This window comes from Bicyclus anynana, chromosome Z (genome assembly GCF_947172395.1).
Source record: "Bicyclus anynana chromosome Z, ilBicAnyn1.1, whole genome shotgun sequence".
NCBI lineage: Eukaryota > Metazoa > Arthropoda > Insecta > Lepidoptera > Nymphalidae > Bicyclus > Bicyclus anynana.
In genome coordinates this window covers 5774168-5795526 of record NC_069110.1, presented here as the reverse complement: position 1 = coordinate 5795526, position 21359 = coordinate 5774168, and the positions used below count along the sequence as shown (strand labels likewise).

The 21359-nt window shown below is 36.1% G+C and overlaps 2 protein-coding genes across 3 annotated transcripts in view; one reads left to right on the top strand and one right to left on the bottom strand.

The window, feature by feature from the left end:
• Nucleotides 1-116: 116 nt before the first annotated feature.
• On the bottom strand, nt 117-8895 carry LOC112048193 (E3 ubiquitin-protein ligase Topors). 2 transcript variants are annotated; one of them, XM_024085653.2, is made up of 4 exons: nt 8755-8895; nt 7217-7410; nt 6932-7098; nt 117-5575 (listed from the first exon to the last, which is right to left on the bottom strand). In XM_024085653.2, the coding sequence occupies exons 2-4, from the start codon at nt 7397-7399 to the stop codon at nt 5293-5295; spliced, it is 633 nt and encodes a 210-aa protein (XP_023941421.2). In that variant the 5' UTR covers nt 7400-7410; nt 8755-8895; the 3' UTR covers nt 117-5292. The 2 variants fall into 2 exon arrangements, with proteins under 2 accessions (XP_023941421.2, XP_023941414.2); XM_024085646.2 differs by having other exon boundaries at nt 8727-8850.
• A 3862-nt stretch (nt 8896-12757) lies between these two features.
• Nucleotides 12758-21359, top strand: part of LOC112048190 (angiopoietin-related protein 2) — an 87704-nt gene continuing 79102 nt past the window's right edge. The window contains exon 1 of the mRNA XM_024085635.2: nt 12758-13038. Within this exon, the coding sequence (XP_023941403.1) occupies nt 12869-13038 (170 nt within the window). The 5' untranslated portion in view covers nt 12758-12868. The remainder of the gene's footprint in view (nt 13039-21359) is intronic.

The following is a 21359-nucleotide window of genomic DNA, read 5'->3' as shown; positions in this document are numbered from 1 at the left end:
CCTATAGAAACACTCACATTGTTTCTAAACACAGTGTTTGTACACATCATACAGTAGGAATATCTTAAATATATCTCATAACTGATATAATAATTGAGTTTTATTAAAAACAAGCATTGTAGATTTAAAAATAGTTTTATTAAAGACTTGTACAAATTGTCTTCGATAGAAAAAAGTGTATAAGAATAAAAGAGTTTTATCAACAAAATTCATTGAAAGAAACAGAAAACAGAGAAAGTAATAGACGAATATTACCTTACACAAAGATCAATTTACGCATGGACTTTGTAATAAAAACTGAGATTTCAAAGCCAAAAGCCAGTAAATAATTTTTCACTACTCTTGCTCAAAAACACTGTTATATTACCACTCCACAGCAGGGCTAAACAAGCATTTTAGCCTCTAGAGGCTAAAGTAATTTTGTTTTTTTTATTCTAGTCTGTTACGAGTACTAGCCAAATACTAGCCTACTATAAAACGAAGGAGGTTTTATTCGAAAATAGAATCATTCTAAGTAGGGCCCTGATTGTTATGAAAAATAAATAAAAAACTTTAAATTGGAATGAAATGCAGCGTTCTTTTCTGTGGAATGCGTTCATTTTTTATTTAATTTTTATTGAGTTGCGAATAGAGCGAGATTTGAAGACATGGGACATCCTTTACGGTAATACCTTTGCCTTTTTCTCAAGTGAAAAAAATTAAATTAAAAAGCGAGAATTTAAAAAACAATTGGCGTGAATAATACACACTTGATTTTTTTTTCAGAAAATAATTGTAAATTTGTGACCGTAACTTACAAATTTTTCAACATTAATTGTTATTGTTGTCTTCATCTAGTGAGAATTTTGATCCTAATTTGGAGATGGATGAAATTTTCAATATATTACCATCAAAGTCCAGACGCATTTACTTAAATACTTACCTACGAAAAATTTAATAAATGAAAAGAATGAAAAAAGAAAAAAACAAGAAAACAACAACGAATGGATTCATTTACGAAAGGAGTTTTTTAAAATGTTATCTCCCACGTTTACCTCACATACTCATATGTGTTACCGGGTAAAAGCATCTCCCTTAATGTCCAAAATTGTAGACTTTGTACATTTAATTTTCAATTAAAATAAATCATTGAATATTGAACTAAACTATTTTATTTTCTCGCAATCGTAGTGAAAAGCAGAGTGTAACACGTGGGGCTAAACCCATTATAAACTCGGTTTCTATTTAGGCGGCCCTCGCCTACGTCTCGGGCCCTAAAAATACCTCGTATATAATGAGTCTTTTTAGCCCCTTGTATAACAATCTACTATTGTTCATCTAGGTAACTAACTGCTTAAACTTTTCTGTTATGATGGAAAGAATTTCTGGCGTAAAAGTCGTTATTATAGTTGTAATTTTATGACCTATGGGATTTTTTAAAAATTTTAAATTTTATCTTGTAGTTCTTATTAAACGTTATGTGATTTAAGACACCGACTATCGAATCGCCTTGTCTTGGCTAAGTAATACAATAATTAACCACAGAAAGCTGTGCTTTGCAACCTTTTCTCATACATTATGTGCACAAACACTCAAGATTGTTTCTAAACATTGAGTGTTTGTACACATCACATAGTAGGAACATCATATACTAAATGTATCTTAGATATAATCTCACTGTTACATGTGTATTTGTTTTTGAGTCTGTTGTCTATGTTTTGTTTATGTAATGTAAGTAAAGTTATGATGGTTATTTTAACTACATTGTTTGTCTGTTTTGCTAGACAAATGTAATAACACTCACTAGTAAGATAAGTTTATATTATAATAATCTAATAATTAGTAACAGTAATAAGTCTTCTATTTGATGATGATCAAATTATAAAATAGGTAAATCAATCTATCAATCAGTTAAATTAATCAGTCGTCTTTATAAGTATTACGAAATATAAAAAAAAAACTTTTTAGAAATCTGAGCTTATGCAAGTGCAAGAAAGTTCTTCTTTTTATCGAAACTTTATTTATATGTATTAATATGTGTGCTATTATTTTTTTTCATTTATATAAATAAAAAAACTTACTTTACTTACATCAAATATTTAAAAAAAAATTGTGTATCATTTTATGCAAGATATCTAAACTATAATAATATCAGTCTTATTTTGCTCTTAGAGCTAAACAGGTAACATTTTAAAGTTTTTTATATCAAAAAATATCCTTCGGAAAACCCTTTGAGGTATAAAAATAATAATTTACAAATATTATGAAACTAGACGGCAGACGGCAGAACAAAAGGGCAAGTTATGGATGCGTAGACAAAAGGTAATAGACGATTATCTATCCACAAAACGGAGAACAATTTACGTGGATTCTGTAATAACTGGTTTCAAAGCCAGAAATCCAGTAAGTAAATAATATTCTTTGATCCAGGTCACTTACTGCACCATCATTTAAACTTTTCTGTCATGGTGGTAAGAATTTTTGGCATAATAGTCATTATTTTAGTTAATTATATGACCTACGGGGGTATTTCAAAATTTCAAGAAGGTGATTTAAGACACCGAATATCGAATTGCCTTGTCTTGGCTAACTAATACAATAATTAATCATAGAAAGTTTAGCGAGTTTAATCGAGTGACTTTAAATGGAGTTTACACTGTATATCTCAATATATCTTACTCTAGACATAATCTTACTAGTAAGTTCAGTTTATGTTATAATAACCCTGCAACTTTAAAAAAAAGTCAATTAGTTGTAGACAACAAAATCAAATATCATTATCTAATCTAGTAATTATGTAACACTAATCAGTCGTCTATTTGATGATTATCAAATTATAAAATTAAGTAAATAGATCAATTTTTCAAACAGTTTCAGTCGTTTTTATGTAAGTAATAAAAGCCTGACGAAATATAATAAACCCTGGATTGGAGCGCCACAAGTTATTGAAATCTATTTATTATATATATTATATTTTAGTTTCTATTTTTTTTTCTAAAACTGAAAACGAGGTTTCTTTTTTGGGCAGGTCATACATTATTACTTATATGTAACTTTAATTTTATGTTTTCGAGTAATTTTTATCGCCATTATCTTATAATATTATGATAAAACTAAGCCCAATTAAAATTATTGGCTATGTTATATATTATTATACTTATTAGACACTTTCTGTCTTACTAAAATCATTCTCCAAAAACAAAATACTAAATACAATCTTTAATCACAGTAAGAAAATATTAGTAATTTATTTACATTTACTAAAAACAATCTCAAAAAACAAAATACTAAATGCAATTTTGATCACAGTAAGAAAATATTAGTAACTTATTTACATTTACTAAAAACAATCTCAAAAAACAAAATACTAAATACAATCTTGATCACAGTAAGAAAATATTAATGACTTTTAGACACTTGCTGTCTTACAAATAACAACTTCAAACAAAATATATGATAAATAAGATTCACACGGACGAAGTCACGGGCATCCGCTAGTAGCACATAAATGGCCATATAAATATTGAATTGTCTCTAATAGGCCGTACAGACTACTTTAGTATTTTAGCCGTCCGATCTTAACCTACGCTAGTGTAGTGTTTGCCTACCGTCCCAAAACGACTCTTAGGCGGCTTCAAACATCGGCAAAACCGGTTTCTGCGACAAATCACGGGCGCACCGTGGTTTGTACGCAATAACGACCTCCATAGAGACTAAGATTTACTTTCAGAGCTGCCATCCATCCCAACCAACTAGTGGTTGAGGTCTGCAACTACACTCCCAACCTTAACGCTAACTTCAAGCAGAGGCGTCCCAAAAACGTCCTTTATAGTCTAGTCAACAAGTGGCTTATTGGTCAAAACTTTTTAACAGTCTCGGAAAAATATGGTTGAGGGCTCATTCGATTCGGGATCGCATCTAGAAAGTTTTAAAAAATTTCAAGACACGCTCGAAAAAATTTTAAAAGTTATTAACAAATTAGTAAACAAAAAAAAGGTTTTAGTTTTTTGGGTATATCTCGAAAACTATTTGAGTTATTTAAATTTTGAAAAAAGATTCAAAAAGAGGAGGAAATTTCCAACTAAAACAACTAAAAAAATCCGACTCCCGAAATTGTAGGACCAATATTAAAAATTTTTACAGGGAGCTGAAAATACGCCCGAAAACGGGTACTCGCGTTTCCGCAAGCCACGCCCCCTTGGAGCGCTTTAATGAAAAATATTATTTAAACATATTAAAATTTGAAAAAAATCAGACATATACAGAACAAATGAAAGAATGAAATGGCGTAGAAAAAAAATTATCGCGACTTTATAAAAAGTTATCCAATAATTAATTAACAATTTTTTCCGACTGGGCTATTAACATTGCAAGTTGCGTAATTGTTAAACCGGAAATCTCAAATTTTTTATTCTTCAAAGATTAAAGAAAGGATTTCCGTCGAGTAAATTAAAAAATTGATAATTTTCGCTTTTGTTATTAACAAATTACCCAGGCGGAAAATTAAATATTTAAATAAATGTTACAATTTTTTTTGTTTTTCAATATCGATAATCATTCGTTTTTCTATTGATAAAAGCTACCTAAAAATTTTTTTTTATAAATTTTATCTCTTTTTGTTTATAAAATTGTTATAAACAAATAGATTATTTATAAGATAATTTATTTCAATATTTAATTTTCTTCAAAATCTCTTTTTTCAAAATTTAAATATCTCAAATAGTTTGCGAGATATACCCAAAAAACTAAAACCCTTTTTTTTGTTTACTAATTTGTTAAAAACTTTTGCAATTTTTTCGAGCGGGTCTTAAACTTTTTCAAAAACTTTCTAGATGCGATCCCGAATCGAATGAGCCCTCAACCATATTTTTCCGAGACTGTTAAAAATTTTTACCAATAAGGCACTTGTTGACTAGACTATTACGATCCAGACGATGACATGACAGCCGACAATGCTTCCCGGGCAACACAATCACAAGCTTCTAACTCACGATCTCGGGGGCGTCCGGACTGATCCACTTAGGTCACAGTTATACCTTCCGAATAAGTCTAAGTAAAGTTCTCTAAGCCGAGGTCCGAGTCTCATAGAAGATGCCCTTAACTTCTTCTGCGCTCGCCCAAACTCCCCGCTGACGCCGTAGTGGTCCCACATGGAGCCATCTTACTCAACACGAAAAAAAAAATAGTATTTTAGTCGAGTAGGAACAATTTTTGGATTTATCGCCCAAAAATCGTTTGTACTCGACTAAAATACGTAGTCCGAACTAATAGGCCTTACTGTCGCGGCCCAACCGTGTACATCGCACGCTCCGCTCAGGGGCACTTTGGCGTTCCCTCGGGCTCCGTCGCCGGCCCGTCACTTTCGCTGTCGGGGTCGGACGCAGCGCGCGCGTCTTGACTCGAGAGCTCGTCTGACACCGTAGCTTCGGAGGAATTGCACTGTGTTAGCGATATCAAAGAGTTGAATGCGACACTGTCAGTGGGCGGTTGGGTGGTGGTCTCCTGGTAATCCGAAACAGACGCGCGAGAGGGGCTGCGCGTCGGGCCGGCGGTGGAGTGTCTGGATACTGTAGATGGCACGCGAATCAGCATATTTCTTAAACAAAAATGTTCAATTTAATATTGTGGTTTAGGAGAAAGTGGTAGACTTGATTACCCCTTTTCAAATAACGAAAAAACTGTGAAAAGATTATGTATGATGATGATGATGACTTACCTCAAATTTAGCTCTATATAAATTTATAAAAAAAATTACTACCCTGAAAATAGTGATATATTAATTATTGAGTATAATGGTGTTTCTAGTGTAGTGTGTTATGAACAAGAACGGATGTGGGGGATGTTTGGGTGAATTTCATATGAATTCATTTTTTTTCACTTATTGTTTGCACTGAAAATTTAAAATTATAATTTTTAAATACAACAAACGATACGATACGACTTCAAAAACAAACATACTGACAAAGTAGCGAAAAATAAAATTTTAATATTTTCTACAGTTTGAAGTTGGTGCTAAGCCAGTGTCATGTTAATCTATACTAATATGATTTGATTGTTTGTTTGCTTTGTGTAGGCTCTGAAACTGCTAAACCAATTTGAAAAAATCTTTGGAATATGCAATGTTCCCAGATAGTACAGACTGTATTGTATTTATTTTTTTAGTCTCACATTATTCCTGCAATATGTCTTGAGACTTTGGGCTTGATATCAAGTATTTATTTTAGAAGGCGTTTTAGGTGCAATATAATAATTTATTGTCTATTTCATGACATCTTGTGGCCTTTTAAAAGTTGTTCCCGGTTTCTTTATCATTAGGTTCCTTGCAAGTTGATGTGGATGTTTGCTATGAATTGAATACGCTTTTGGTATGTTTTCATTAACAATTTATGGCAGGCGCACAGACTAATAGAGTTGGGTTGGGTGCAAGTAAGAATAAGGAAGACAGGGACAGTAAAATCCTTTTTACAACAATATGAAAATTACAACTACAAAGTGTTTTTAGAATTTAGATATTCAAAATGAGTGGTTAAAAAAATAAACTAATGGGAGGTATGAAACTGTTATTTGATTCATGATTCAATGCGTAAAAACGTTCGACCTGAGAGAGATGTTTTGTTTATTAACATCTGTCTTTGGAACTAGAATTATTTCTACCATTTTCCATTGTGGTGGAAAGTTTCTATAGATGACAGCGTTATAAAGCTGTGCTAAGAAAATTAATCCCAAAGGTTTTTATTATTATTAATTGGTAAATAAAATGGTTGGTAGTTAAGATATTTTATGAGTTCATAACCTGGGGCTTTATGGATTTTAAGTCTTTATTTTTTGAATTCTTTGAATAACTTGCTCACCACCAGCATAGTTCTTGTATCTTTCTATTGATAAAAGAATTTTCAAAAATTAGAGATTAATTAGAGATAATAAGTTTCAGTCTGATTTTAAAACTACACACCTGTATCTAAGCCTTGCAGTTGTAATAACGCTGTGAATATCGATCCACTCGGACAGTTCCTCTACATGCCGCGTCTCCACAGAATACTCTTCACACTCATCATTGGATTGGATGCTGTGAATAATTGACCCAAAATTCTGTTTGCACAGAGGACACACTGATTTGACCTAAAATAGAAAACAAATATGTTATTTCTGTATTGTGTATAAATAAACAGTTTAGTTTTAGTTTTTCTCAAATTTACAAAACTTAATTTTGAAACAATTATCTAAAATTAGAACTTACCTTAGTCCAAGTTAATAGACATACAAAACAAAACTCGTGACGGCAGGTGTCTGTGAAAGCTTTGGCTCTTAATGGCCCAAGACATATCGGGCACTTTTCTGGAGGCAAGCCCGGGTTGTGGTTGTCATGCATACTGCTCTCATCGCTGCTGTCGTCCAGATCACTGCTTGGCATTGAGTCCATACTTTAATTACCTATTGGATTCAAATTAGGTATATTACAGTTAGTGGTTGCTAGCATTGAATGAAATGCAAAGGGGATATCTGTGCTTCGGTACATACACACTCTGCATATACTGGAAGTTAAGTTAGTATTGTATCAGTGCAAGGGATAGAATACAACTGGATAAATAGGCAAGCGCCATAATACCTTACTTTGGACTTCTGTACAATACTGGTCAGTGCTAGTTTCTCTTACATATATTTTAAATTGAAACTTGAAATTGGTTTATTTAATTTGCAAGTACTGGTGAAATGTCAGGTTTGCCTATTTGTAGACTCTCTGGCCGGTTCGGATGACAGGTTATGCCGAGAAAGGGAAGCAATAAAATCAACATTTGCTCTTTTGATTATCAATCATGATTCTTTACAATATTCCTTATCACAAGATAATAGATATTATTTCTTGTGTGAAGATGAAAGCCAATCCAATTGATGTCAAGCATTTTTGTCACTAAATAGTATGAACACCCAGTTTAGACACCATTATTCTGAATAGACAAAATAAAATGCAAATGCCAGGTACAGGCGGCTCTTGCATGGCCAATGAAAGACAGTGGAACAATAGGCTAAGGCAGCTCGACCCATTACACATAGCAATCTATGGCCTGGCCAGAAGCTGTACCTGTCTCAGAGTTTAAGAGGTGGAGTAACTCATCTCTTAATGTGCACATGTTTTTGTGTACATTTTATGGAACTAGACTGGTGGTTAAACTAAGTTAAAACAATACTTCAAAAATCATCAACTTTCCTAGTAATAGTCATTACCTGGGGTGTTCTTTTTGTATACACATTTGATAACCGAACAAATTGCATCGCAAGTCATAGGGGTAATCTTATCTCCACCCGGGGGAGAGAGAGAAGAGAAGGAAGTTCTCAATGGTTCGAGGGAAGAGATGCTTGAAGTACATTGGGGTTCTAGACTGTCAGTTATGCATTCTGCCTTATAAATACCGTCTAACGCCGGAGGGAGGCAAGGGCTTAACGCGGTTGGGAGGCAAGGGCTCAAGGGCTCTCTCACATTGGTTGGAAGTAGACTGAAGCGACTACGCCAACTTTGGCATAGTAACAGTCGCCGAATTTGACGAGTACGAGTAGACGTATCTATGTCGACTGACGAGACCCATCCTATGTTTTATGATGATTAAATTGAAAATCTAAGACATTATAAAACTTGCCATTTGAACTACAATATGCAAACAACAAATATGTAATAGGAAAATAATTAATAATAAGCAAATTATATTAATCAATTCAATCAATCAATCAATAATTTATAGGATAGCATTTACCTCACAAACGGCAAAATTTTCAATTTACCTGACTTTTTGTAGGTTAGAGTAGACTGAAGACTGATTTAATAATTTACTCTTTGAGTCTTTGGTAGATTGTAAGCCAACAGAATAATATAACTAAACCACAAACGTCAAATGAAGTCTCTAAGCACAGACGACAAATGAAGTCTTTAGGCCAAGCCAAGTATTGACAAAAGATTGACAAGTTCATTTGAGTATTTAAATTCTTTGATGACAAGCACAGATTATTAGATATTGCGTATGACAAGTATCTATAAATGAATCTGTGCAGTAACGCCTGACTCCACAAACCATAGATATTGTATTAACTATGAACTCAGACCAATTATTGTATAGGACCTGCCTCGCTATCGTATCTTTTCTGTCAAAGTATATGATCAACGATCTAATGTGATTATAAAAACTGTCTCTATAGAATCGATGTTAAATAGATGTAATCGTGTTCGTCAGTTAAAGGGCTCCGTAAAAATACCTTTTTGTGTAATTGAATTGTGTAAAAAACGGACAAAAACTACTAGTTTAGTATAAGATATATACGAAATCTAAGCTTGTTTTCCTTAGAAAATGACAGACAATTTTGTTCGTAACTATGAGTGCGATAAAATTGGTCTGAAACTATGAACCACAGAATACATTGAATGAATCTTATTCTGAAAGTCAGTCGGAAATGGATACAGAATTACAGCTCAATGATGAAAACTGTGATGAAAACACTTCGACCATTACAGTCAAAGTGAAAACATGATGAAAACCGTAGAGTAGAATGTGATGAAAACTTAGCTATATAGATAATAGCTTAGATACATATTATATATAGTTGTCAAAGGATAATAGAATGAAAACGACCATGAAATTTCGTTTTTAACCGACTTCCAAAAAGGAGGAGGTTCTACGTTAGGCTGTATGTATGTTTTTTTTTCGTATGAGATGCCTTCTGATCAGTTTGAAGGCCAAGCCAGTGTCGTGTTTAATTGAAGCCGTTTAAATTACAAAATTGGTGTGGTTCTTTCAGAAACGGCTCTAATTAAAACATGACACTGACTTGGCAAATTACATCAAACTTCAAAATAATGAAAATTTTTACAAAGTTTTAATTTATTTTAAAAAACTGTAAAATTAAAAATTCTTCTCTTTATGAAAGTAGCGTAACAAAATAGACTACGCAACTCAGGTATCAAAACGCAATAAATAAAAGAATAATACTTGATCTTCCTGATTTTTCTTCGTCCCTAAAGTACGTGCATTAAACTTTGCCAGGTCTAGTCGTCGGCGTTGGCAGCAGAATCTCCCCCGGAGATTTTTGATCTTGACACCCCTTGCCCCGCCGTAACCACAACCGCTGCCAGAGCCGGGAATAGCGGGGCTACCGCGAACTAGGGCTGTTGTGTATTGGCTATATGTATAGGTTACTGCCCATAAAATTACCACGCTGGGCATGCGGTTGGTCATTTGCAAGTCTGGAGATTTCCGCACCGGTGTCGCTGCTGCCCGACACCGGCCTGTGCCATTTATAAAATCCAGCCAGTTGAAAATGGTTATACCGTCATTAGTCGGTCGCGAGAGCCTCGTCGGACGAATCGTCTCTCCCGCAGGTTTGACGACTTCCAGCTTCCCGAACAAGCCGGTTTCCGAGCAGGCTTTAGTACCATAGACCACATCCATACGCTGCGGCAGGTTATACAGAATACCGAAGAGTAGTACGAGAAGTTGCAGCGATGAGTGCGGCAGGGAGATGTAATCTCCCCAAAACTATTTACCGCTGCATTGGAAGATGTCTTTAAGCTTCTGGACCTAAACGGATTTGGCATCAACATCAATGATGAGTACATCACTAAACTACGGTTTGCCGACGATGTAGTCATTATGGCAGAGACTCTGGATGACCTTACTACCATGCTCAACGACCTCAGCAGAGTTTATCAACGCGTGGGCCCAAAAATTAACATGAGCAAGACGAATATCATGACTAAAGTTCATGAACGGCTCCACTCAGTTATTGTTGAGGACTCTGAGCTCGAAATTGTAGACGAATATAGGTATGTACCTAGGAATTTCAGCTCGGCTAGTTAACGTTCAGGCAAATCCGCGACATCTTTTCGTCCGAAATTCTTCATTGCTTGGAGACGAAAGTCTTCGAACAGTGCGTGTTGCCAGTGATGACTTACGGATCCGAGACTTGGTCGCTGACTGGCCCTTAATAGAAGGCTGAAAGTCACTCAGAGGGCGATGGAGCGAGCTATGCTTGGAATTTCTCAGCGTGATCGAATCAGGAATGAGGAACCAAAGTCACTGGCATAGCTCATCGAGTCGCGAAGCTGAAGTGGCAATGGGCAGGCCACATATTTCGAAGAGCCGATGGACGTTGGGATCTCTAGGTGCTGGAATGACGACCCCGCACCGGAAAGCGCAGTGTTGGTCGACCCCTCACTAGGTGGACCGAGGATATCAAGCGGGTTCGGTTCGTGGTGTATGACATTTCTATCTGTCAAGTTTGTTAAGATTTTATGAAAAATTTTCATATATATATATATAGACATATCATAAACAAACAACAGGAAGCTTACCTTATCAGCCGATAGACGTCCACTGTTGGACATAGGCCTCTTGCATAGACCTCCAAGCACAACGGTCTCGAGCCGTCAGCATCCAGCGGCTCCAGCCGTTGGATGCTGACGTCTGGATAGAATGATGTTCTTCTACATTATTTAATAGGTACCGACTGTTTTCTAATTGTTTTCTACACTTCTGGACTGAGCTTGTTTTTTTTCTTTTCAGTTTTTTTTATACTCTATGCAGTCGGGTTTTTTATATGTTTAATTAATTTTTTTAATAACACACTGTTTAACAAAACAGAATAAACCGAATAATATCAATCTTGAAAAGTCTTTCCATACAAACTATCAACCCCTATTTCACCCCCTTCTGATTTAATTTTTGCGACAAAAAGTACTTATCCTATAACCTTTGTATTATAAAGTGATGCCTGGTCAACAAAAACCTGGCCAGACAGACAGACGAAAAATTAAAACGAATATACTTTTGGCTTCAGTTACAGAAAACATGTCTTCAGTATGGATTGTAATTCTCTCCTAAATATTTTCAATGTTCAATGTAAAGAAAGACCTGCTATAGTTTTATTCTATGTAAGTAAGATAAAAGTATATAGATCCTATCCTAGATTGGGCAAAAGTTAAATATAGCCCAGTAGATATGACCTGTGCCCCCGACTACGGAGGGCGTAGGTTTGAAGTTCGAATCTAGTCCGGGGCCCTCCAACTTTTCATGCTTCTCCAACTTTTCAGTTATGTGCATTCTAAGAAATTAAATATCACGTGTCTCAAACGACGAAGGAAAAACAGCGTGAGGAAACCTGCATACCAGAGAATTTTCTTAATTCTCTAGGTGTGTGAAGTCTGCCAATCCGCATGGGGAGCGTGGTGGACTATTGGGCGTACCCCCTCGTTCTGTGAGAAGACTCGTAACTCAGTGAGCCGAATATGCGTTGATAATGAAGATGATGACATATTCTTATTTTATTTGATCTTATTTACATTCAACTAGCGGACGCTCGCGACTTCTTCCGCCCTTTGACCTCTGATCCGGTCCTCTCACAAAACCTGTTCTTAGCGGACCTCTACTATCCATTAACTACCTCTCTGCCTAATTTTATCTTTTCACATCAAGCGGTATTTGAGATATCGTGATGAATGATCTTTCGCATTATTAAGATTTAAGTCATTGAATTACTATGTACAGTACATAATAATTCAACGATTTAAGTAATATGAAAGTAATGAGTAGGTAGATACAGACGCGCCTTTCGGCGGTCACTGTTCCAGTGCCTTATTGTGGTTCAGATCACTATACCAATTGGACGGGCATATTTCGAGCAGTGGTATGAAAGGATCGCAATCGTAACTGGCGTAAGGATTGCCACAGAAGCCCCTCGGCGGACGGCGCTCAGTGAAAGCCTTCGCTTTCATCTAGGTGGGGCGCGCGGCCGCTGGCTTGCAGCGCGAGGCACAACAAAAGTGAAGGTGGTCGAGAGCGCGTACTTGACGGCAAGTCGGCAACTCGCTTGCGTGACGGCAGGTTGTGTCGCGTGCGTGCGGTCCGTGATGTACAGGTGGTGGTGGCTGGTGGTGCTAGCGGCGAGCGCGGCGGCGGCGGGAACCCGCCTGCCGAGGACTTCGCCGCCCGCGCCCTCGCCCGCGCCCTCGCCCTCTAGCGGCCCTCGCTTGCCGCAGAGGAACTTTACGATATCCTCCCGCTCCTCTGTAAGAAACAGGTCAGTCTGTCCCAAACAATTTTCAATTTCCACAGCTTCAGTTGTACGTGTAATGTTTGAGCGGAACTCCGTCACTGTTACGACATAAACCCACAAAGGACGAAGGTCTTGTAAACACTCGCATCTGTTTATCTTGCCTAACATAAGTTTTATTTATCGAATATTCGCCGAACTGTTGCTTCGAACTTACTTCAATTATTATAAATAAATGCGAAAGGTCATTCATCACGAAATCTCGAAAACCGCTTGATGTACAAAGGTGAAATTTGGCAGGGAGGTAGTTTTTAGTTAGAAGGTTTTCACTAAGAACGGATTCTGCTATAGGGCCGGATTAAAAAGGTTTAAGGGCAAACGAAGTCGCGGGCGTACGCTATATAGTATCGCATATTAAGCGTGAAAAGTTATATCAAAGGCAAGGTGGGTTAATATTAATACAATATTACGTTAACACGATATTTTTAACTTTATGTTTGGCAATACTTATGGCGAAATAATAAAATTCTATTTTTCAAGGAACTTTTAACAATACGTTGTTTATTAATGGACTGACGTTATACATAAATAAGCACCTACCTACCTACGTAGTATTTACTTGTTCATATGTGTTATTGAATACAAAGCGGCAAAATTTACTTTTTGGATAATTTTGTAACAAAAATGCAAAGATATAATATATAATTACGCACCTACATATTATTGAAACATATTATTTTGAACGACGTAGGTTTATCTGTTCGTGACAATTTCACACACAAAATCGTTGATTTTTGTGTGAAATTGAACGAAGGCAGATATTCTAGTACGAACGTACTCGTAAGCTACCGAATTCTACTCAGATGGATTCGAGGGAAGAAAATATTATTTTATACCATATAAGTAATCGATTTAATAAATATATAAGTAAATTAACTAAAAATATTTTAATAAATTAAAGATACTTATTAAAAATACTTTACTACAACATTTGCCGCCTTTGGTAGGGTGCCCATAACGGAGGCAGCATTCCCGCGCTGAATTACGATTGAAATTCGTTGCGCAAGAAAGTTGCCTCCCCGAGGGTAGCCAATGGGGATGATGACTAGGTTTGAATATATTGATTTTTATGATACATTCGGGTAAATAAGGTCAATGTTAATTAATTTATACATAAAAAGCAAAGATTGACTGGATATTTGCAAAATAAATAAGATTATAAAATTTCAAAATCTACTAAAAATATTTTATCGTAATTAGATGAAAATTCATACAGTTTTAGGTTCCTTACATTAAATGTGACATTTTTTAACATATGAACTATAAACATAAACACAGAAAAAACTAGTAATTTTGTTTAAACGCCCATACAAATCTAACGATCATTAATTGCCTACGACGTCATAAGTTCGTTTTGTATGGGGCATTTTTCAGGGATCCGCGGCAGCGCCGCAAATCTGACCCTTTAAATCCCTGTAGCTCCGAAAGTAATGATCGCAGATACCCTGTTCCTTTTACAAAATTCCTTTACTATTAGCGTACTCTTAATTTATATACAATTTAAAAAACGGTCATCATCCCTTAAAAACGATATAAAATTAAAAATAAAACGACACAATATATATTAAAAACCAATTTATTTAACCCAGCCAACAGGCCTGACACATAAGAAAGGAGATAAAATCCTGTAGAGCCTAAATCAACCGCAATATGCTCACGTTACATGACCCGAGATACAGGTAGGTACTTACATTATTATTATATGACAAAATATTATACTCGAAAATATTCAGTTAATTGCTTACGTATACACATAATATAATTACCTATCTAAATAATATGTAGGTAAACGTAATGCATTTATTGTAAAGCCTTTATACGTTATAAATCGAAGTAACTTATATAAATTGGCTGTCGTGTAGTACCTACCTACCTACGTAATAAAGGTAGGCCGCACCGCACAGATGTGGACCATTCACTTTGCTCGTAATAATTCTTAATCTGCTGCAGGTATGATTTATGAGTAGGTACATACTAAATGTATTTTTTGCTTCCCATTTAATTACAGAATTATGTAAGTCAATCGATTTTTATCGATGTATTTTACTCTACCGTTCAAATTATTACTTAGGGCCTAAGAAAAAATTATACCGAGGTATGTTTTCTGTGCCGAGGTAGTAAATACTTATGTAGAACCAACTTAAGCTAGCCACTTACCATCCGATAAGCCCATATGCCTGAGCGTGTGTTGGTCCTGAATGCATATCGCGATCAACACACGATCAGTTTTATCGGATGTCAAGCCGATAGCGCTGCAGGCAAGTGGGCCTATCGGATGGTGAGTTAGTTAAAATTTAATAATAACTAGTCAAGCTCATGTCGGGCGTGGCGCAGTGTAGGGTTCCGTAGATTAAATGAGCATTATAAACCCTTTTGTTGCAAAAATATCGATAGCGATACACATTATCACTATTACGCACTATAGGATAGACGAGTAGAGAGAGACGATAGCCTCGCTTTACATGTAGGGAAGGATCCGGTTTTTTTTTCATTTTCTTTTTACCGTTATATGGTCGTGGTCAATATATCTACCCAGGCCAAATTTCAGCTTTCTAGTCTCAACATACTCTAAGTTATCTTTCTAACAACTCTATCTATTTAAATAATAACGCAATTACCTTAGTGTACAATTTTCGAGTTCCAATTGCGTTTTTTTAAGTATATATAACTCTTTCAATAGCAATTGCTAACTAGTTGTTATAGTTTTTCTTGTAATCGCCTTTGCTTGAACGCCTTTCTTTATATGAGTTTATTTATGTATTTTTGTAGTAATATAAAAGTAAGTAAGTATATTATACTCAGTATATAGCTCAAAGGTTTTGTATCTTAGTATTGATGTGGAGTTTAATTACGTATTTAAACACTCAACAGAATATTTTTTTTTACATAAAAATGGTTCCGACTTCAAAGACGTATTTAAGTTTTTTTTTCATGGACTGATCTGGAAGTATGCTCTTTCAAACAATAAAATAATTTTCGAAGTTGATTAATAAATGACGAAGTTATGAGGTAACAAACATTAAAAAAACATACGCATTGAATTGAGAACCTCCAATCTTTTTTGAAGTCGGTTAAAAAAGCTTATACGAATAATAAATTAACAAGTATGAATTAATAGAACTAATTAATTAAACAAAATACCATTGACCTAGTTCCATAGTTAATGTATGGGAGCAAGTAAAAAAATATGTGCATTTACTTTAAACTAACAGATATCCCGCGGTTTTGCTCGCGTAGTTACATTTCTCGTTGGAATACGAGGATAAAATATTATGTTACTCGGTGAAGATGTAGGTTTCTAATGGTGAAAGAATTTTCTAAATCGCTCGAAATGTTTCTAGATCGTATCTCTGTAAATATTACTTTTGGGTTACTTAATTAGATCGGTTTCAAAAATAACGGCATGCTATTTTTTAGTTCTCATCCTTTTATTTTTATTTTTTTTTATTCTTTACAAGTTAGCCCTTGACTACAATCTCATGAAAGTCCACACCCCTTTCGGTTTCTACACGACATCGTACCGGAAAGCTAAATCGCTTGGCGGTACGTCTTTGTCGGTAGGGTGGTAACTAGCCACGGCCGAAGCCTCCCACCAGCCAGGCCTGGACCAATTAAGAAAACCTCAATCAGCCCATCCGGGGATCGGACCCTTCGTCTTGTAAATCCACCGCGCATACCACTGCGCCACGGAGGATCCAAATCTTAAAGTTATTATGGAGGTACTTTAAATGAAAGTGAAAACTCGTCTTACCGATATCACATGTGCCGATATTGTAAGGTTGCTTTGTAAAAGTGACAGTCAACTAAAAATCTCGTTTGTGACTTAGGTCCCTTTTCTATTCTCTCTATCCCATTCCCGTGAATGTTCATAGGTTTGACTATTTATATGTATAATTGTCATTTGACATCTATATAAATACTAGCTGACGTCGCGCAGTTTCACCCGCGTGGTTCCCGTTCCCGTAGGAATACAGGGATAATATATAGCCTATAGCCTTCCTCGATAAATGGGCTATCTAACACTGAAATAATTTTTCAAATGGGACCAGTAGTTCCAGAGATTAGCGCGTTCAATCAAACAAACAAACAAACTCTTCAGCTTTATTATATTAGTATAGATTATAAAGACATAAAGTTTCTGGTGTTGTAGGGGGTATTCTCTGAGTCTACTGAACCGATTTTGAAAAATACTTTACCACTACGTTATTTGTGGATGTCACATTTTATTCCCGTATTACCACGCATACGGAAATAGGCGGGTGATATTGGCTGGTTATAAATTTTAATACTGTCATACAAACAAAAATTAGTAAATTGCAATATGCTATGAATAGGTGTAACACTTTGTGTGTATTCTTACGTGTATTGTGCAAATAAATATTTTCTTCTTATACTTCCCAATTTCGTGTACGCCTTTTTTTAAGTAGGTTAATGTTTCAACTTAAATTTACTTTCGTACTAGTTGAATGTAACTCGTTCAATAAGTGCGCTGGCTGTGATTTTGTGAATAAACTCGTCAAGTACAACAAGTAGGTACAACATTTCTGTTAAGGTGGTCGACGGTACAATCCCGTTCTCTTTAAAAACACCTAATAAATCTACTCGTGAGCTGTAGCTGGCCTATTCACTATTTTGTTCTTTGTTATCAACCTATTAAAATAAACATCAAATTAATTGGACAACATGTCATTTACCTACTGTGTGATATCCACCAGTAGGTAAGATTCGACGACCTCCGTGGCACAGTGGTATGCGCGATGGCTTTACAAGACGAGGGTCCTGGGTTCGACCCCGGCTGGGCCGATTGAGATTTTCTTAATTGGTCCAGGTCTGGCTTGTGGGAGGCTTCGGCCGTGGATAGTTACCACCCTACCGGCAAAGACGTACCGCCATGCGATTTAGCATTCCGGTACGATGTCGCGTAGAAACCGAAATAGGGTGTGGAATTTTATCCTCCTCCTAACAAGTTAGCCGGCTTCCATCATAGACTGCATCATCACTTACCATCAGGTGAGATTGTACTCAAGGGCTAACTTGTAAAGAATAAAAAAAAGAAAAATCGAATATGTCAAGTAGCATATATCAAAGATAGTGAATAAACCTTTTGACAATTTATGTAATCCAGATTGAATTATTTTAATGACATTTATCAATAGGCACTAAAACTAAAAAAAAAATATAAATATAATGAAAATGTCTGTCTGTGATTCCTTAAGTGATTTCACAAGTATATCATCAAGTCATCGAGTGGTTAGGTATATATATTATTTCACGACACCAAAAAACAAGCGAATTAAAAAAGTCTGTATTTGTCTGCTAATCTTTCCATGGATCGATTTTAGTAAGACTTAGCTGGTAGATAAAGTAGGCTATTGAGCAACATGTAGGCTAGTTTTATTTCGGAAAATCCATGTTGCCCGAGGGATTTGTGTAAAACTGAATTTTAACATTGACCCTCATTCGCACAAGAGTTTATTTAATGGACGTTAAAAACGCGTTCAAATATATATATATAAGGTCTATTTCCAAAAATTAAAAATTAAAAATGCAACACTGCTCGAAAAAAAGCGTCGTGTTTTAAAAACGCTGTCGTGTGAACATATACTTAGGCATGCATATGTTTGAACACTTTTTTAACGTCCGTTAAAAAAACTCTCGTGCGAATGACGGATTATAATCTGTTGCAAAATGGTCACGTACAATAAAAGACGCACAGGTTTTCTCGCGGTTGAAGTCGCCGGCGCCTGCATTATCCAACACTTGTCAGAAGGTGGTAAAACCGGCCCTAAGTCTAAAAAGAATAGACGCCAAGTAAACTAGTAGACCTCGCTGCTATTAGACGAGTATTTAATAATGTTAAATAGGTTACTTTGATTGAACCGTGATAGCCCAGTGGGCCTTCAACTCGAAGGGCGTAGATTCGAAGTCCGCATGTACCTACCTCAGTTTTGTGTATTTTAGGAAATTAAACATTGTCTCAAACTTGTCTCATTGTCCTGCATACCAGATAATCTGCTATATAAAAATAAGTCGGGTTTTCCTTCCTGACGCTATAACTCAAGAACGCACAAACCGATTTCCACGGTTTTGCATTCGTTGGAAAGGTCTCAGGCTCCGTGAGGTTTATATCAAAGAAAATTAGGGGTAGGGTAGGGGTAGGATAGGGTTAGGGGTAGGGTAGGGATAGTGTACGGGTAGGGTATGGGTAGGGTAGGGTATGGGTAGGGTAGGGGTAGGCGTAAGTCAAAGCGAAGCTTGACCGAGTCCGCTCGTCAACCCATATTCGGCTCACTGCTGAGCTCGAGTCTCCTCTCAGAATGAGAGGGGTTAAGCCAATAGTCCACCACGCTGGCCCAATGCGGATTGGCAGACTTCACACACGCAGAGAATGAAGATAATTCTCTGGTATGCAGGTTTCCTCACGATGTTCTCCTTCACCGATTGAGACACGTGATATTTAATTTCTTAAAATGCACACAACTGAAAAGTTGGAGGTGCATGCCCCGGACAGGATTCGAACCCACACCCTCCGGAATCGGAGGCAGAGGTCATATCCACTGGGCTATCACTGCTCTAGTCCGCTAGTTGGTAATAATTGGTAACCTTTACGTGTGTGAAGTATACCAATTAGTAAAGGGCGATCATACAGAGAGGAGAGTCGTGTTCGATAGTGAGCCGAATATGGGTTGTTTATGATGAAAATTGTTAATTGTTTGTTTTAAAAATAAAAAAATAGAATTGATCATTATCAAAATCATACTAATAATTTATTTTATTTTTAGGGTTTCGTATTGACCTTTATAGTTTACCAATGTCCGCCTTTAAGTCCGTCCGTCCGAATTTTTTTTTGAATTATTGGGGTTCCTTCCCTACATGTAAAGTGAGGACGACTGACAGAGTGGTAATAATAGTATGTAATATAAATATCGGTGTTTTATGAGGGCTTAAAATGCTCATATAATCTACGGAACCCTACGCGGCGCGTGGCCTCACACGCACTGGGACAGTTTTTTATACTCATTGGAGTAGGTACAAACATTCTATAGGTACTATATCTATAACATATAAATCAAAAACGGCTGGACCGATTTAGCTGAAATTTGGAGGAGAGGTAGTTTAGAAGCAGGAAACGGACGTAGGATATTTAGGGTAGTGGTAGGGCTTCAAATAAAAAAAACATACCTATACCTATACCTACCTACCTATTTTAATATCGCGCTTAAATAATAATGGGTGCTACATTGTTTTTATGGTTGTACGTAATAAATCGTTTTAAAATATTATCACCGATACGGTAAGCAAGTTAATTAAACTGGCGTGTTGTAAGTAATCGAGAGCTGATTTCCTGGCCACATTCCGAGACCATCTCTCCGCTTTCCATTTTTCCGCACTCTTGTACGTATATTTTTTTTTTACTACAACATATAAACATAATATAATCAACAGAATAATTTCGAATTGTTATGTTAACGTATACATGAGTTTGATTCCCGTCGTCTTTTTTCGTGCGATTGCTATTTATTTTCATTTATTTCATCATCATTCACATCATCATCATCATCATCATAAAAGCCGACGGACGTCCACTGCAAGACATAGGCCATTGAAGGGACATCCAAACATCACGATCCTGAGCCGCCTGCATCCAGCGAATTGTAGCGACACGCTTGATTAATCTGTCCACCTGGTGGGGGGTCGACCAACACTGCGCTTTGTAGTGCAAGGTTGCCATTCCAGCACCTTGAGACCCCAAAATCCATCGGCTCTTCGAACTGTGCGCTCCGTCCATTGACACTTCAACTTCGCGACACGTCGAGCTATATCGGTGACTTTGGTTCTTTTGCAGATCTCCTCATTTGAGTTTCGATCACGCATAGCTCGTTCCATCGCTCGCTGTGTGTCTCTGAGCTTTCTTATGGGGCCCATAGTTAGCGACCATTTATTTATTTATTTATAATTAATTACACAAAAAATCAATCTACTCGTAAGGGACAGTATACTTGAGTATTTCATATGAATGTCAGCTCGATATACGCGTTTGTGTTCCTGAGAAAAAGGGTCTTGACAGACAGACAGACGGACAACCAAGAAGTGATCCTTTATGGCTTCCGTTTTCAATACTTTTTGCAAGTATAATAATAATAAAAGCCTTTATTTCCAATAATATAAAAGTAATTGCAAAACATTGTACATTATCAATTTAGTATTAATTTTAAATATGTCAATTTCAATTTTTACATTATAAGTTTAGTATTAATTTTAAACATGTCAATTTTAATTTAAAATGT

What these genes read in the sequence shown, in the direction of transcription:
- LOC112048193 (XM_024085653.2), bottom strand. Translation starts at nt 7,399, where the DNA reads ATGGACTCAATGCCAAGCAGTGATCTGGACGACAGCAGCGATGAGAGC. An exon ending in GTCTATTAACTTGGACTAAG is followed by an intron (nt 7,099 to 7,216) that starts GTAAGTTCTAAT and finishes TTTCTATTTTAG; the next exon opens with GTCAAATCAGTGTGTCCTCT. An exon ending in ACTGCAAGGCTTAGATACAG is followed by an intron (nt 5,576 to 6,931) that starts GTGTGTAGTTTT and finishes TTTTTGTTTAAG; the next exon opens with AAATATGCTGATTCGCGTGC.